The sequence below is a fragment of the Cicer arietinum genome, chromosome 1 (assembly GCF_000331145.2).
Source record: "Cicer arietinum cultivar CDC Frontier isolate Library 1 chromosome 1, Cicar.CDCFrontier_v2.0, whole genome shotgun sequence".
Taxonomy (NCBI): Eukaryota; Viridiplantae; Streptophyta; class Magnoliopsida; order Fabales; family Fabaceae; genus Cicer; species Cicer arietinum.
The window spans coordinates 45831510-45850732 of NC_021160.2; the positions used below are offsets into that span (position 1 = coordinate 45831510).

Genomic DNA, 19223 nt, shown 5'->3' on the forward strand with positions numbered 1-19223 from the left:
ATTACCTTATTATAATATTCGATTTGATTTAGGCATGTTTGTTAAGATGAAAATAAAACTGATTTTCATATAATATAATATAAAGATAATTTTTATTTGAAGGATAACTAAACTTATTTGTGTTTGTTTATGATGATAAAAATAATTTTTTTAATTTCTATTTTATCCACTAAATCATTAAAATCAGATTTTGTTCGGAAACTAGTAAAAATTAGATTATTTTAGAAAGCTTAAATAAACACAAATGAAATCATATTTTGTGATTTTTTAAAGATTAATATTTAATATATTATCAAACGGGTTTTCAATAAATATATGTATGTCATTTATTAAATTTTGCATATCAAATTATTTAAATGAAGAAATAATGTATGTTTATCTTAAAGTAATAATTAAATTTTATATATATATATATATATATATCATTCAGGAAAATTTTCAATTGACGATTATAATTTCATTATCATCTCTTTCTTTCAAACAAGGATTCATATTTCACATCTATCAATTATTTGAGAGTACTAGAATATAAAATAGATTACAATATAGGTAAAAAAAATTGTATCAACTCCAAATGACTTTTCTTTCCAACAACACTATAAAACATCCTAACATAACTTTTATTTTCCTTTTATTTCACAAATGTAATCGGGTGAAATAATGAAATTATAAAATAAATTTAAAATTAAAAAATAAAGAAACTACACGACAACCGTGCCGATAACAACAAACAACACATACAACAACGAATGGTACAACAACAATGACACCCACAAACAATGTATATAAATGTTGACGAAGACGAATAACGCAGAGTACGCCGGTGAGAAAGGGATGAATGGAGACGAAGGAAGATGAAGTAGAAGGAATAGGGATGAAGCAAAAGAATGGGGAGGGAGCAACGAAATTAGTTAGTGAAGCCGAAGGAAAGGGACGACAGTGAAATCAAAAGTCGATGAAACAAGAATTTTTTTAGGGTTTTCAGATCAATCACGATAGGTAAAGAACATGTGATAAATGTATTATTATTATTATTATTATTATTATTATTATTATTATTATTATTATTATTATTATTATTATTATTATTATTATTATTATTATTATTATTATTATTATTATGGATTTAGTGTTATAATTGCGATAAATAAATTTCACGTCTTTACAAAATCACCACTATCTTGCCCTTTTTAAGTTGTTTAAAAACTATATTTTATACTAATGGACCAATATGAGAAAGGAAAAATATGAGAAGAAGAAACTCAAAGGACGAAGGTGAAAAGAAAAAATTAAAGTATTAATATAAAAAGAAAAAAAATAAAGAAGCAATATAATATCAATTTGTTGATTTAAAGTTGTCTCCTCAACAATATTAAAGACACATCAGTATCTAATAATGATTTAAAAAAAATAAATGACCACGAAGTTTGATTACTTAAAAAATCTATTTATAGAATAAAACAATTTCATTAATGAGCTATTTAGAAAATTGGTCAAATTTAAAAGATTTTCGTGAGTAATTTTATTTTTTGTATTTTTTAACAAAAATGCACAAGAAAAAAAAAAGTGAAGTATAGAAAAAGGGAGAGACACAAACTCATCAGTTTGGAGTGTATCATGAATTACAATGGATGAAAAAGGCATCGTGTTTTGATTCTAACCACAACGCAACGTTAGAAATGTGAGAAGTGTGTGATGTTATGCGACAGACAACAAAATCTATATAATAAATGTATCTTATAAATGTTTTCTTCTTTGGTTTATTATCTCTCTTTCTCTTTCCATACTTTTTATCCATTTGCTCTCTTAAATGAATAATGGGTCGGTTGGGGACCTAAACTAAAGTGTGGCTGCTATTTCTCTCACCTTTATTATACATTTTTATTTTTTTAAATTCTTTGTAATCTTATTCCAAGTATATTTCCGACATTAAATATAGTATCTTTAATAGAGACTCAAATCTGATTTATTATGTTGTAGAAATTTTATATTAAACTCAATCCTCATTTTATTATACAATATTTTATTCCACATGATGCTCCTAGTATATATATGTTTGGAACACCACCATAAAAAACCCACCATAGCCTAGTAACATATACTATCATCTTTTCATTTTAAATGTTTCATATGAATTGTGTATATATAATTCTTAAGAAAAATAATTAATAATATAAATTTTAATAATAAAATGTATTTCATTTATATAAATATTTTTATTAATTACAACTAATAGAAAAATTTGATGAGTTGAAACATGATAAATCAAAATATATTAATAAAAAATATAATTAATATAGTATTAATAATATAAAATGATAAATAATTTAAGATAAAAAATAATAAATAAAATATTTAAAATGTGATTGAAAAATAAGTAAAGTTTGACCTTTCACCAAACCAATATCATGTCATAATACATTTTTAGGAGAATAAATCTAAATGATGATTCCAAACTTGTGATATATGTAATATATCATAAATTATACAATACAACCCAACACATATATTGTCATATAGTCATTCCCTATTTTGTCTCGTGTAATAGAAATACTTACGTGGCTGTCACAAATTGGATATTTAATAGAGTTGAATATCCGGGTTAGTCAGCTCTATTTAGTTTATTTTACACAAATCTACACATTAAATGGATTATATTAGTTTATGTTAATTTTAGTTTGTTCTAGTCCACAGTTAAAAGAGTTAATATGTAGATCATAAAAAATAAATAAATAATTATAATTTTATATTAAAAAACTTAAAAGTTGATATGATAAAAATATAATTTAAAAAAATCTATTATTGATAATTTTATGTTATAACTTTGTAAGTTGTATGAGATAAAAACAAATTGTAAGTTATAAATATCAAGTAAGAAAAAATTGCAGATGATACTTAAAAAGAACTTACTATTCCAAACAAACATTAAAAGTATTAAGAGAATAAAAAAAAAAAAAGTTAAAATACTAAATAATATATGTGGTCTCTTAATTTAATTTCAGTTAACGTAGTTTTTTATCTTTTTTTTCTTTTTCGATTTGACTCTTAATTTTAATTTTAAAAGACAATTTGATCTTTTATATTTTAAAATGTCATAAATGTTATTCTTTTTTTATAAAATTTTTGAATTTCATCAAAATTTTCAAATAAAGTTCATAAAATTAATTATCATCTTTAATATAATGCAAATTTTATCAAATACATAACTCAAATATTTAAATAAACTCATATTTTCATTTTTAACAACGTCAAATTCATATTTTCATCTTTAACAACGTCAAATTCATCGAATAAAGAATGAAATATCCATTCACTAATATCTTTTAACCGATCTACGCTTAAGTTTGTGGCAAGTTTTTCCTTCAAATACCTGCTAGTATTTTTTTTTTTTTTCCATTACTTGCTACATTACATTAGACACATTATATTTTTTTAGCAAAAGCATGTTATAGTGAAAACACATCGCAATGATTCCTGATATTCCAACTATGTTGATATGCAGTAACCAATAATAATTTACATTTCTCCAACAAACTAAAATGTGATAAAAAAAAATAAGGAAGGATTAGGCCAAAACCCAAACAATAAAACAATACATACTACTAAAAATAAAAATTGAGAAAACCTAACATATTCCAACCAAAACATCCCCACAGATCTTATAAATAAAAATATATACTTACTTTCATACTTAATTATTAAACATTATTTTTTTTTATAAATAATTAAGGAAGACAATTGAGTGCATTTAATTTTCATGATTTCATAAAAAGAAATTACAATTATTATGCTCATCTCCCACAATATTAAGCAATTAATACAACAATATTTTCATAACAATATCACTAAATGTGAATAGATTATTTAACTTTTGTTTATATTTAAATATAATATATATGCAATTTTTTATATTTGGATAATAACTGAACCGACGTGGAGTTGCATGGTAGAATGTTTGTTGGTCAATGAGGGAGACCTAGATGTTGATGATTCTTCAAAACTTCAGAGTTGTGGTGATGGCAAAGGTGATAGTATCAAATGTAATTCTAATGTTAAAAGTCAATTTCCGATAAGTTTTGTAGAAATGGGCATGTATGTACCTTTGTTCTAAACGTGCAATATAGCATATTTATGTAGCTTCTAATATTGAATTCTATGGAAACTATATCCTTGAATACTGAATAGAAAGTCAAGTAAAATTAAGATCATACAAAAATTGTTATTTTAAAAGTGCTTTTAGCTCTAATTAATATTTTGATGATTACAAAAATAATAAGAATAATTATTATATAATTATTTGTTAACTACGTAGATTAAATTAGAAGATAAATATTTATATTAATAAATATTTATATTAAGGTAAAATAAATTTTGAGTAAGTTAAATATAATAATCTTAGTGTTTTTAACTTAAATAATATTATAATCTAATAAATAAGTAATCATGTCTAGTAATAAAGTTAGTCATGATATAAGTGCTAAGAAGTCTTGTAAAGAGCATTTAATTATCTACAAACTCAGAGCAATAAAGTCAAAGGGAACACAAGTCAACGATTGACTCTCAGCGCTACAATTATCATTTACATATGGTTAAAGTTAACTAAGAATGAAGACCTTAATTGATCTTCTGACTCAAAATCAAAGAAGAAATTTTTGAATAAAGTCTTTTTTGGAGTCAATGCTTTGAATAAAGTTGTGCCTAATCCTGTTAAACGTGTCTCAGCTAAATTTGTTGTTATAAGCTTGTTTTGATAATTCTACATCTGATAAATATGATAAACTAGTTGATTGTCTGGTCAAATTTTCAAATCAATACTATGATAAAAAGTCAACTTTATTAAGTCAAGCAATTGAGCCTAATTGAAGAATTTAACATCTCAACATCATATGCTCATCAAAATTGGACTTATCAGCTGACTAAAGAAATGCACGACATCCTCTTAAAATGTCATCTTTTGTTATTTGTCATATTAAATCAAGATATGTTGAACTAATTATTAAGATACATATTGTCATGTCTTAAAGGCTTATTTGCTTTAAATGATCTCAACAGATACATTCCTCAATATTTAAGTAGAAATTGATCGATATAAGATTTGAGAGAGAGGGTGAAAAAGATGTATTAAGAAGAATTTTTGAAAAAAGTCTAGAACACATCAAAAGAAAAAAAATGAAAAATCCTCTTATTAAAGAGTTATTAGGATTTATATAAACCAATCAAGTCGTTGATATGCGTGAATTTATATAGGATTGAAAATTTAATATTCTCTCAATTAGAGTTAGAATCATAGAAACAAATTTTGTACCAATTCAAACATAATCTGAACTGGTGTAAATCAGCACGATAATGGCAACAAATTTTTCATCCATAAGAAAAACCTAAAGAGATGTAAGTAAGAATACTTATGAATCTCAACGGCAACTTGGCAAAAAGTTGAGAATGAAACATAAGAAAAATATTCAAAGCTTGAAGAGACAAAGTAAATAATATTTGTATGCTAGTTATTGTTTAAAAAGTGGATTAGATCATCGATTCTACTAAAGCGAAATCTCTATGTTAGTGAAAAAAGACTAGATGTAGCACCAACTTGTTGTGAATTAGTATAAAAAATACATATGTTTCTTCTTTTACTTAAATTGTTTTATAATTTTAAGTTGAATGATTTGATAAATATGATATCTTTTTGTTTAAGCAACTCAAACAATTTTCAGAAATGATAAAACACAATTCAAATCTCATAATTTAAAAAAAAAAAAAAAATCTAACGCTTTTAAAAATAAAGGACGAAAGAAATTCAATATTAAAAGTATAAATTAATAGTGTGAATTACTACCCATGATAAAGCATAAGAAAATTCTACTAAAGGGGATCATTACTCCTCTAAAAGTGCGACATAAATCCTGGTGCCATATATCTAATTCATACCAAACATCACTTTAGTTAATTGTCAAGTATTTCCACAAATGGCACAATAAATTATTTTCACATATTAATACGGAAAAAAAAATACTAACCAAGAAGAACAGTATTATTGTATTATATACCAAAGACAAAAATAAAAAACTTGAAAGTACAAAAACTCATGTAGTTTGATTATGATGATTCCTTCTTTCTCCTACACTACATATTCAACACAAAATCTCCAACAACAAAATATTAAGCTAGGAACTATAGAATCAAAATACATAAAATATGATTGAATACAAATGGAAGATGTGTAAAATAACAAATCATAAATTTGTCAACAAAATCCTTTGAATCTCTCCCCTCATAAGTATCGAACGTTGTTTTTTAATGCATATGTCAAAACTTAGAACAAAAAAGCTAAAAAGATTAGAAACAAAAGGTAACTACAAAGTTTAAATTCAAAATATCACATGTTAATAAAAAGAATTAATTGTAATTTTAATTATATCTTATTTTAATTCATTCGTGAAATTAGTCTTTTTATTTTAAAATTTGTCGCTTTTAAATTCTTCTTCGGATTGTTTTAACTAAAAAATGATTTATTATATATTTTAAATAACGTGATATATGATACGATGATATTGAATAATTAATACTAAGAAAATTACAATAAAACTCTTTAAAAAACTTTAGTTTAAACTTTTGAAATTATTCATTTTTGTAATTTAATTAATAACATATATATAATCAATGCATGTAACTAATTATAAACCATAAAATCTTATATCACATTATTTAAAATATATCAAATAATTATTTTATTTTTAGTTAAAAAATCTAAATGAATGACAAAAAACTGAGGAATTTAAAATAGATTATCAAAACTGAGCCTAATAAAAAATAAATAAATCACAACATCAAAAATGATAAAACCAAATAAAAATAAAATTTTGTTACATTCTAGACAAACTTGAAATAAACAAATAAAAAAACAATAAAGTAAGAGAATAAGCTATGAAATGAAAGATGGAACAAAGTTAATTTTCTTTTGTTAATGCTGTAGTAAGCAGAAATTTACACATAAAAGCATACACGATTTTAGATTTCGACATGCAGTTGGGAAAAAAGGCCCTTTTCTAACGATATTTTAGACCAAAACAACAACTGACATGTTTAGTTTATTTACACCAACACATACTGGTAGTTATTTTAAAATATTGAACTTGAAGTTATTTAACATATTGAAAAATAGATGTAATTAATACACCAAAACATTCTAAAATGGCCCTTTATTGAAGTTATTTTACACAAACACCAACACAGTACTCGTTATTTCATTTACACGAGCACATAATCTTTTTTTTCTTGGTCACATAGAGGTTTGAAAAAATGGATCTAGTTGATAGACCAACATATCTTTAAAAGGGTCATTATTCGATGTTCTTTTACACCAAAACACAAAAGATTGGAAACTCATGGCCAACCCAACACTCATAGAGATCTAAAATAGAGAGACCTTTTAAATGCTTACAATATTTTATTGTAATTTTATTTAAATTTTACTTTTTTTTAATAATTTTTAAGAAGCAAAATATTTTTGATAGGTTAAATAAATTTTTAGTTCCTATAACTTTTTTTTTTTATATTTATAAAAAAATACATATTTTAATCCATATAAAATTATTGTACAAGTTATTTTACTCCTTCGTAAAACAAAACATCTTTTAACTTTAAAATTTTTAAATAATTTTTTACAAACATGTTTAGAACATTATTAAAAGTTTATCTATATAAATTTTGAATTTTTTAAATTGAGAAAAATTAAATATAATTTTTTTAAATATACTTAAAATAAAAGTACATCAAATATGGGGCTTAGAAATTGAATTTTGAACTAATTTTTTATAGTATTATGAATATGTACGCAAAAAAATCATTAAAAAATATTTTATCAATAGTTCAGCAGAAATTAAAACTACTTGCATTATAAATTTATATAAACTAAAAAATGTGATTTATTTTTATAAGAACTAAAAATAAATTTTCAAAAATTTATAGAGACTAAAAATTTATTTAATACTATTTTAAATAGTCAATTGTTGTATTTTTTACACTTGCGAGGTATTTTATTAAAATTAAAGAACTAAAATATTTGAACTATTATATCAATATTATGTGCCATTATACCATATTTTTCATAATATACATTTACAATTTTATTTATTATATAAATAATTTTAAGATAATTAAAGCTAGGATACAAAATGATTTTAGAATAAATTTACCGAATCATCCAATTTAATACATATACTAACTTGTAATAAAAATCGAATTATACAATTGACTTATTCAGTTCAACCATATCATTGAACTAATGATTTAATCGTTCAACTAGTGACTCTGTGATTTTTTGACTTTATCGAGTCGATCACTGAACCAATTTTAAAACATTGGTCTTAGTTCGGTATTGTGCAAATGCGAATTTGTATATGTTAGCTACATATTTCTCAACTCTCAAAAAAGTTCATCATGTTTTCTTCATTTAATAGACCCGTTAAAAAGATAATTTAATGGCAAAATGATGTATATTTAAAAAATAAGAGATGAGAAAGATAAAACTGAATAAGAAGAAATGGGTGGGTCATAATAAGCTAGATCTATCAAAGTGCCATTATTTGATACACCCCCAACTTTAATTTTCCACCCTCTATTCTAAATGAAAATACTATTATGTCCCTTAAAAAAATTAACCACCTATTATTTGTCTCATTTTTCGAAACTTTCAAAATTTATATTATCATTTTAAAATTTTCAAACTTTCGAAATATAAAAAAGTGAATGTTTTTTTTCGTTTTCGAAACTTTTGATAAACATGAACGTAATTTTCTAGAATATTTTGATATTTTTGAAACTTTTGATAAATCTGAAACTTTCAAAATGTATTTTTCTATAATTGATAAAAAATTTCGAAACTTTTGATCAATTTGAAAGTTTTGAAACTTCCAAAATAGAGAATTTCATAATCTTCGAAAATTTCGAAATTTCCGAAATAGAAAATTTCAGAATTTTCGAAACTTTCGAAACAGAAAATTCCAGAATTTTCAAAACTTTCAAAATTTTTGTATTCATATAAAGTTTCGAAATGCATTTTTATTAGTAATTAATAGTAATAAATTTGATATTTAATTTTGGAAGTTTCAATAATTTTAAAACAAAAAATTGAAAGTTTCAAAACTTTTGAAATGGAATTACTTCGAAGGTTTGAAATCTTTGAAGTATATGTGCTTCGAAAGTTTCAAATTCATCCAAACTTTCGAAGCTTTCTGGAAAAATATGCTTCGAAAATTTCATATTCATCCAAAGTTTCGAAAATTTTTGAGATATTTCATTTCGAAAGTTTGATATTTTTTTAAAGTTTCGAAATTAATAATTTTTTCTGCATAATTACATTTCGAAAGTTTGAAATTTTCAAAAATTAAGAAATTTTTTATAATTTTCGAAAGTGGGGGTGGAAAACTGAAATGGTAATTTTTATTATTATTTTATACAAATTAAACAAAGATAAAATAATCTTTAAAAATATTTGAGGGGTAGGAGGTAAAATGGAGGGGGTGCACAGTACAAATCCCTAATTGTTTGCATGTAACACTTGACCCAAATTTGAACAACAAAATTGCAAATGAGACTTGAAAAAAAATTATTTGAAAGAGTCGATGTGTGTTGTTTGAACGATTATCCAATCCAAACACATATTTTTATATATTGGATAACATTGAAGGTGAGAGAAGAAAGACTAAAACAAAAATAGAGAAAGGTAGTGCTCTTAACTACAAACTCAGATATATTGGGCTGCGAGCCCATTTATGTAATCCACCGATAGGCCTAATTTAGTGCAGACAAAGAAAAGGCTTAGAATTTGGAAAATTTTGATGAGAATAATTTTTCCAAAAACTATGCAATATATACAAAATATTTTCCATTTGTGTCAATTACTAGTCTTCAGTTCTTCACCAAAGAACCTAATTGACAAACTTTAATAGAATCTCACCTCCCAACATTTTTTTACATCTATAAGATTCGAATCTAAGATATTGTTTAATGAATCTAAAACAAATTTCGCTCAGTGGTAGGTAAGGAACAATTTGCAAAAAGTACTGAAGAATAATCAATATCCACACAATTTAGAGCTAAATAATTGGTCCAATTTTAGGCTTACAATATTTAGTCAACTGTTTTGGTATGGTATGTTCATAACACATTGCTCAATTCATACAAAGAAATCATTCATACCCTTGTTGAATTTAGACTAGTAAGAAAGCACAGAAACTAGTACATGTACCACATCAGATATGGTTAGAGGCTACAATATACCTACATAAGTGCTGAAGCAATGGTGCATCATGAGAAGATAGAATAAGTGTGTATTTAATTTTACAGTAGTTACAAAGAAATTTCAGACACCTAAAATTGAATTCGACTTAATCCGCCTAGGTCAATTGAAATTGATTTTGCCTGTTTGTAGTTTTTAACACCAAACGTGACTTTTACACAAATTTTTGTTTAATCTCACAAATTTTAGTTTAATTCACTTTTATGTATAGTACCCTATACAACAACCACTTTACACTGAAGATACTTTTAACATGAATCTATTTGAATTCTTGTTGCCTACAGAGGAGAATGCATTCACATACTTAGCCATCTTCCCAATAATAATAATAATTAATTGCTTTATCATAAGTTAAACATAAGGAAGACACATTGTCCCCCAATATTCTGCAGCTCAAGGTTGTTAAAGCTTTACAGGAGGCCATATAAATTGCATCTGTAAGTGGAAAGAACATTAATAGAGATACCTAACATGGCCAGGGGATAGCATTGATCTAAGGAATAATTACAAGGCAAAAGAGAAAAATAAAAATGTATTCTTAATCTTAATGAGGATGCTTTTTGCCGCATCAGGCTCTACAAATCAGCGGCCAGAAACAAATAATGAATTGCTTATCTGGTTCCCCTCAGCTTGGAGTCTTCGCATTTTTGCCTTGTCGAGACGTGCTCTTCTGACCGCCTCCTGAATTTGGCGGTCATGGTCTTTCAACATTTGATCCATGTTGCTTGATGGAACAAGCAATGGACCAGAATAATGAATTTTATAGCCCTTTGATCCATAACCAACCTGCAGCATTGTGAAAAAACAAGAGCAAAACATTGAGACCAAACTAAACCAAAATAAAAAACTGAAAACAATAAATGAAACTAAAAAACATTTTCTCAAACAAAAGGACCCAGAAATCAGTGTTGTGAAACGCAGATCACAAAAATAACTATTTTTTAAATTCTGCTATGCTAGCTACAGTACCAGTACTATAGCCTCTTCTATTTGATAAGACTTTGTAGTACTAAATAGCATATTGCGGAACAATACCGATTTAGTCAGATTCCACTACGCAATAGCCTCTATTTGACAACACCGGCAAAAACAACAAAATATACAAAAAACCTATATATGCGAAAACAGAAAAGGTAGGAAAGGGAGAAAGTCAAACTACTTACAAGATTAGGGTCTTTGTTGCTGCCTTTCCCTTCTTCCTTTTGAGAAGCATGAACATGATGCTTCTGATTTTGTTGCGTCAATGATTCAGAGGCCTCCTTGAAGGAACCTGGAAACCTGGTAATTAGTTTTGGAGCCTCGACTTGTGACGACCCAGAACATTCTCTTCGATCATCAGACAGCATACTCCTCCTGGCGGCAACTAAGCCCGAGATTGTAGATAAGTCACCACCACCCATTGAAATCTTTGGAGCGTCATCGTGGTTCTTCCCAGCTTTTGCCCATGCAGCACGGTGAGTCAGTGGACCTGAATGGGAGGCTCTTTTATGTTGATTTGCCTGAGGATCAACGCTTACTTCTGCAGCTTGTGATGGTCTAGGGGGTTCAATGGGAAAACCAGAAGCAGCTTCTTCAGGATGAGGGTTAAACTTCTCGCTCCTGCTTTGAGAAAAGTTCTGACCTTGTCTCTTCTGTATAAAAAGGTTGTTTATGTTTTCAATGTAAGAGAAACAAAGTTGGAAAAAAAGTGAATGACTAAGCACGATGCAAAGAGGATAAAGGTTATTCCAAAAGGAAAACCGAAAGAAATTCAGTAATCTTCATGAAAATAATATAAATACTCTAAAGAGGAAAGCCATAACAAGTTTCCAGGATATGGAAGGCAACAATCAGTAGAGAGTGGATAGTGGCTTTCACCTTGTTCAGTGTTGAGAATGGAACAAATCTAAGACCTGTTTGGATTGGTTTGTTTGAGCTCATCTTATGGCATAAAAATTTGGGGGACTGTTTGAGAGCTTATGGAAACAACTTATGATATCATTGTAAGCTATTTTCAGCTTATTTCCATAATCTCTTCAGGATAGCTTATTAAAACAACTTATATGAAAATAATTTGACTTTATTTTGCCTTTTTTATAGAAATAATTCATACATACGCACTTATGCTATAAGAGTTTAATTAGGTTGTTTAGCCAAACAAGGTCTTAGCAAGTGTTAGAATAGCAAGAGAAGTTTCAAAAAATGTTCCTTTGAGAATTAATTTACATTTTGTAAATGCCCAAGAAAACAGTAATCTTCCACTATGTGTTCACTTTAACTATAAGATGCACGCCCTTCTTCTGAGTCTTCATTGTTTATCTTAAGATACCATGCACATATTTAATTAATGCATAAAGGAAGAGTGCATCCAAAAGATATATTATGAACTTGAAAGTTGAAAGGCCAATTGATCTCAAAGTTTATCCAAAAGACATGTACACTTGAAAGGTCGATTGATCTCGGCAAATAGAACAATGCCATACATATACAGAGTTGACAAATCCCCATGACCAAGTTGAGTTAGTATCATAATTAACAATTAATTTACCTGCATTGACAAGACCAGTTCAGCATTGGCATCAGGTGCAGGAATAGCTCGAGATTCTCGGACTCCTCTTCTCTCGGGGTCATGTCTCTGACCCTTGCTTCCTGCTGCCCCTTGTCTGCAAACATTAAAATCAAAACCATAAACAAAATTCTAACAATGAAGTTTTCATGCCAGAGCTCATGGACAATGAGTACAACAACCTAAGAGAACTATACAATAGAACTAACAAGAGAGGAAACAAAAGCAATTGCAGAGATGTCAATTAATACATTGGCGATACTGAAAATATATAACTACAATTCCCCACCAAACTTGGATACATACCTTCTAGCTTCTTCGTCCCGTACTTTGGCGTCAAATTCTTTGCTAGGAGGATACTTTGGCAAGCTTGAAGGATCACATGGTAGAGGCTTTATTGAGAAGAACTACATAGCAAGTAAAACAAAAGGAGATAATCATCAGCAATGCACACTGAAATTAGCAAACAATACTACAACAAACAAAGCAGTGCAAAACTTTAGTCGTTCATGAAATGTTGAATAAATACTATCCAATAAGTGATAAACACATAATTTCCTGGTATACATTGTAATATTCTAACATGACATGGAGACAATACTAGTAAGTATTCGTGTAAGGATTACATTGTGACAATAATGTGGAGTTTGGATTGATAAAGAGACAATACAAGAGCAAGAATTTGTTTATGAGCAGTGTGAAAAAGTTACAGAGTCATCCAACCATATAGCCACTTTGTTGTATCATTTCTTAAAACAGCTCAACAAATATCTTTATGGGAGGATATAATTGGAAGATAGTCAAACACTTTTTTACATTGTCAGTCTATGAACCCCCGACACAAACATAGGCATCGAACACAACACAAACATGAAGACAGCGTACAAACTTAAAAAAACAGAAGTGGTTGAATGTAACAACATGTTTCAGTGTCATGTCCGACACAGACTTTGGTCACACAGGATACGCCTTCAAAATGAAGTGTCGGTGCTACATAGTTGACAGTGCACAGTCTTGAAACTCTTTGTTTATAACATAAGCATATATGCACCAACATGGCATCAAAATATTATAGGTTATACTTTTAGAGGAATCCAAACTCTACATTTGTAAAATAAGTTAAAAGTTAAATTGATACTTTTCCAAACACCAACATCCACTTTCTAATCTCTATGCACAGATAGAGTTGCATCGCATTTCATAAAAGAAGTCTGAACAATATAAAGGACTCTCAAGAATCTGAATTTCACCTCACTTATCAAAGCAGATGCTGAAGTTCCACGATCAGCGGGGTCTATGGACAAAAGTGTCTCTATCAGTTCTATTGCAGGTGCAGGAAAGTCCTTGAATGTTTCACCAACACAACGCCTATAGGGTTGTTGAGGCTTAAATATTGTTGCATGAGGCAATTTTGATTTTCTCCAATAGTCCTCGGAAGGCGAACCACAAAGTTTAAAAATTTTATGCAACTGCTCCACCTACAAAACAAAGTTGTAGTTTCAAATCAATTTATTAATGAACCAAGCTGCATGCACAATTGTAAAAGAACAAGTAGGATATTGTAAAAGACTTAATATTTATGTGTTGCATATTTTCAACAACTACTAATATTTTCTGGTCAACACAACCTAATTGATGTTTGATGAAATTTGAAAAGCCATGACGTAAACTACACTAGTCATGAATCTAAATTTTATTCTTGCAATTTTTGAAGAATAGATATAGATATTCACAATGCACACCATAATCCATTTTAACAAATGAAAAGAAGAAAAACGATAAAATGCAACATTTGAATGAGAACATTGAAGCGTACATACCTCAGTTCTACCAGGCATTATAGGCTTGCCAGCATACAGCTCGGCAAGTATGCAACCTGTACTCCATAAATCTACAGCAGTGCCATAGTAAGTAGCTCCAAGTAAAAGCTCGGGGGGCCTATACCAGAGAGTGACAACTCGGCTTGTCAGTGGCTGAGTTTGATTGGGATCAAAAAAGCTTGCCAAACCAAAGTCTGCAATTTTCAATACTCCATTGTTGTCAATCAAAAGATTGGAACCCTTAATGTCACGATGCAGTACACCACGGCTGTGGCAGTGATCAAGTCCACGTAAAAGTTGCTGCATGTAACATTTAACCTGCCAAGTTCCAATAAGAAATTAAATCAGTCCGAACTTATTATGTGACTTGTATACTGTTGCATTCTGTCTTGAACTTATAATATTTTATGTGTCTTGTAGCTTTGAATATCACATTAAATAAAAATTAGTGGCAGCATATAGCTGAATCATGTGAAAAGTTTCATTTCCAGTAAAATGAACAGAGAGATGAAAAAACAGAAGCTTCTAAAATTACCTGTGCTTCAGTAAACTTCAGTCCAGGATGCGATGCAAGCCCGGCCAAGTCATGCTCCATGTACTCAAAAACAAGGTATAAGCTGCACGACATCCTTGATGTAACCAAGCCTTCAAGTTTTATGACATTTGGATGATCAAGCCTACGTAGAATGTGAATTTCCCTTGCCATGAAACGAACACTCTCAGGCTCAAGATTATCAAACCTCACTTTTTTCAAAGCAACGATCTTTCGTTGTTCAAGATCACGAGCTCTATAAACATTACTGTAAGTTCCCTGGCCAATCTGCACATCATAGAGAGGAAATATTTATATGACAAAACAACACCCAGAAGGTAATTTTCACATTGACGACAAGAAATCAGGGAGAAACAGTAAATGTAGAAATATCTGAAAGCTACAAGTAGTCAAGTCCAAATTAGTATATTCTAAATTAATTTTATCTAAAGTGTCATTTTAAAGAATATATGAAACACAAACATAACACAAGTGGAAGTAGCTTCGGTTTATACTGCAGTAATTCTTTCGCATTGACACTTTAGATTGAAGACATGTCCGGTGCACCGACACATATGATTACATTCAATCACTTCTATATTCTCAAATTATTTCCCGTGTCTACATCGTTCTTGGTGTCTGTGTTACATAGATACTGAATGATAAAGTATCACCATTAGCATTTCAACTGCAACCAAGGGCATAGAGTAGATTTTGCAATGTAGATAATGGAATGAAACAACAGAGAGCAAAACGATTAGGAATAGTTAACATTAAATAATTAAAGAACATGAGTTTGATTTTTTATAATATTCAAATTAAAACACTACCGGTAATTGCAAATGTAATAAGAAAGCAAAAGTAAAACAGATTATCTACATTAATCCAAAGCACTGTCACAATATAATTAAGCAGCCAAATAATGGAAAGAACCATACTTTATCCAATTTCTCAAAAGAATCTGCACGTCGTGGCAGCCATCCCTTGATTGCTTCTCCAGCAACTGCTGCCAACCATGACGGCCAACCAGCGGCAACATGCTCCCCTTCCATAGCCTTAGGAACACTACCAAGCCCCGGATGTTGAGCAACAACATACTCCATTTTCTCCCTCTTCCTCTCAAAATTATCACCATGCACTCTAACAGAGCCATTCCCTTGCCCTTGCTTATCAATCAACGCCGTCCTCGCATCATTGTTGTTATCACATCTATCCTTCACCCTATACGCTAATTCCTCCCTCCTCGACGAAGCTCCTCTAGACACACGAGATTCCAGCACCGCCTTGTTCGATAAACGCTCCCTTGGACTCTCCTTACTGTCCTCAATTGCAGATGGCTTGCAACACATGCAACCCATTATGCCCAACAAAGTAAAACCACCAATTCCCACAACCAAACTCCAATATCAAAGTTCACCCCTCAATAACATTTCCAATATCTTATCCTATAATACTCTTCTTCAATACTCATAAGTATTATAATCACCAAAATCAACAAAAACTCTTCTTAAATGTCCCATCACAAATAAATAAATAAATAAAGTACAGAATATTAGCTACAATAGCAACCAAGTATTCATCACCCAATCTCAAATTTGGTCACAAATCAACAAACAAAAAGACAAAACCCATCTCTAAAAATCCAATAAGATTTACAACCTAACCAACAGTAAAACCCTCAAATTCAACAAATCAAACCGCATAAATCTAAAAAATAATTACTTTACTCTACCCACTTGAAGCAAAAAAACCATAACAACTTGAAATGAGAGTTAATTGAACAGTATAACAAATTAACCAAGCGAAATAACTAATGAAGAAGATACCAAAGATTCCAAATTTACAACAGCCAGATCCTCCAGAGAACCTAGTAAGAGTGGGAATTTGAAGGATTTGTGAGATGAATATTGAGCTGAATAGGGTTTTGGGTGAAGCAAAAAGAGTAGTATTGAAAGTTAAGAAAAGATGGAAGGGGTTGAAGGCATGGATCTAGGGCAAAGAGGGTTGAGAGAAGCGTGGGAGTGTGTTTTGGAAGATGAAGAAACGGAACTAACGTAGTAAAAAAATAAAATAATAATAATAATAATAGATTAATGTAGTAGATACTTCATCAATTACAACTATATGTTAAAAAATAAATAAAAAATGAAAACATTAGGGGGAAAAATGAATATGAATATTAAATGTTGTCGCGGCGCATATTTATGTTGAGAAGAGAGGGTGTCCCCTGCAGTGCAGCTTTCTGTGAACTCAGCGCATTGACACATTCTTCTTCTTACTACACCTTCACGCGCCCTAATCCACCTAATAATAATACTTCATTGTTATTAGCTCACTAAAATATAAATATAAATACTATATTTAATATAAAACTAATAAGTTTATACTTTTTTTGGCAAGAAAAATTAACAAGTATATACTTAAACATTAATTAATGTAGTAGATGATCATTTTATTATATTATTTTATATACATATCTCATTTTATCCTAATAAAAATAAATCTTGTAACAACAACTAATTGTAAGAATTTTTTATATGCCGACCTTATCTTTAGGCTAATAAAATTAGAACTTTGAGCTTTTAATTTCTTCATAATATTAAAACTCAAAAGTAAGCTTTCATTTATTAGATATATACTATATGTTTTGTTATTGATGTCAATAGATTGTTTTGTAGCAGTGATTATGATCACCATCTTTAAGACCAAAATCTATCAAAATTGAACCTTTGTCTTGTAGTTTTAAATTTAATTAAAAGCTATTTTAAGCTTTTGGTATTTTTATTAATTAATTTAGACTATCTTAAAAAAATATAATTAATTTAAAATTTTAATAACATATCACATATATATACTCATTCGGCTACATATTGTTACATTTTTCAAATTTTATTTATTTTAAATTTTTCATAATTTACTTAATTAGTTTTCTTTTCATATATGTTAGATTTAAATTTTAAAATACATTATTTAATAATTTTGTTCGGTAAAACGAATTGGTTAAATTCCACCCCAAAATATAAAAACAATAAAAAAATATACAACCTACTTTATAAAATAAGAATTTAACATCAAAAACTAATTTTAAGAGAATATTATTATTAATTTTCAAAATATCTTAAATCATATTTGTTTTACATTTCAACATACGTTGAATTGACTTTGATGCTAAATGTCTAAATAGTAGGTTCGAATTTAAGATTCTCCTTTCCTACACTATTAATGCGTGTAAATTTCACCACTAAATTATTTAAAATAAAAGATGAATAATAGTTATTTTGACATAATAATGATAATATTAAATAGTAATAATAAAGATAGAACAACAAAAATAAAAAAGACAATAAATCATGTGCTTAGTTTATAGTTTACAAAATAAAATAGTTTTTTATTATTTTGTAGCTTATCTCCAAAGATATTTTATGTTATTTTATATTAAAAAAATTATTTATTTATTTAAATTGAATCATTAAAATATTTTACTTTAATTGAATTTATATTAAAAATCTCACATTTGATTAATTATAAATAGCTTAAAAATCACAAAAGACAGTTCTTTGAAAAAAAAAACCATAATAAATTAATAATCTGTGTTTTTTGTCATTTAACCAGTGAAACAACCATAGAGGACACTATTTTTTTTATAACAATTTAAAAGACTCTAGACATATCCTTTCGTTTATGAGTATAAAATTAGGTTTATAAATAAATAATTATGCCGTTGTTAGATATTTGAACATGATTTATAAGGAAATGAATAATCTTTGTGGGAATTAATTGTGAATAATTCAAGCATGAAGTTACACACCTAGCATTTTTTTTTAAGTAATAATTCTAAAGCATTTCATTCAAAATCAATTGGGAAATATAAGATGGCAGATGATAAAAATATTGTGGGTTAATTAGTTACAAATGCTGTCGCTCTTGCTAAAAAATATTTATATTATTTGTTAAACACCTAACGAAACTAACACCATAGTTTGTAAATGAACTAAGAAACTTGCAAGATTTTATAATAGCATTAAACTT

At 28.2% G+C, this 19223-nt stretch overlaps 1 protein-coding gene across 1 annotated transcript; it reads right to left on the minus strand.

The window, feature by feature from the left end:
- Positions 1 to 10610: 10610 nt before the first annotated feature.
- Positions 10611 to 17408, minus strand: LOC101488351 (probable serine/threonine-protein kinase At1g54610). Its single transcript, XM_004487651.4, has 8 exons — positions 16133 to 17408; positions 15198 to 15482; positions 14663 to 14980; positions 14093 to 14320; positions 13149 to 13249; positions 12825 to 12939; positions 11461 to 11928; positions 10611 to 11083 (listed from the first exon to the last, which is right to left on the minus strand). Exons 1-8 carry the CDS (start codon positions 16550 to 16552, stop codon positions 10880 to 10882), a joined length of 2139 nt encoding a protein of 712 aa, XP_004487708.1. The 5' UTR covers positions 16553 to 17408; the 3' UTR covers positions 10611 to 10879.
- Positions 17409 to 19223: the final 1815 nt, after the last annotated feature.

Bases quoted from the DNA above. Each gene is read 5' to 3' on its own strand.
- LOC101488351 (XM_004487651.4), bottom strand. From the start codon at position 16,552: ATGGGTTGCATGTGTTGCAAGCCATCTGCAATTGAGGACAGTAAGGAG. The intron at 13,250-14,092 runs GTGAAATTCAGA...CTTGCTATGTAG, and splicing joins CATCTGCTTTGATAAGTGAG to TTCTTCTCAATAAAGCCTCT. The intron at 11,084-11,460 runs GTAAGTAGTTTG...ACAATGCTGCAG, and splicing joins GCAACAAAGACCCTAATCTT to GTTGGTTATGGATCAAAGGG.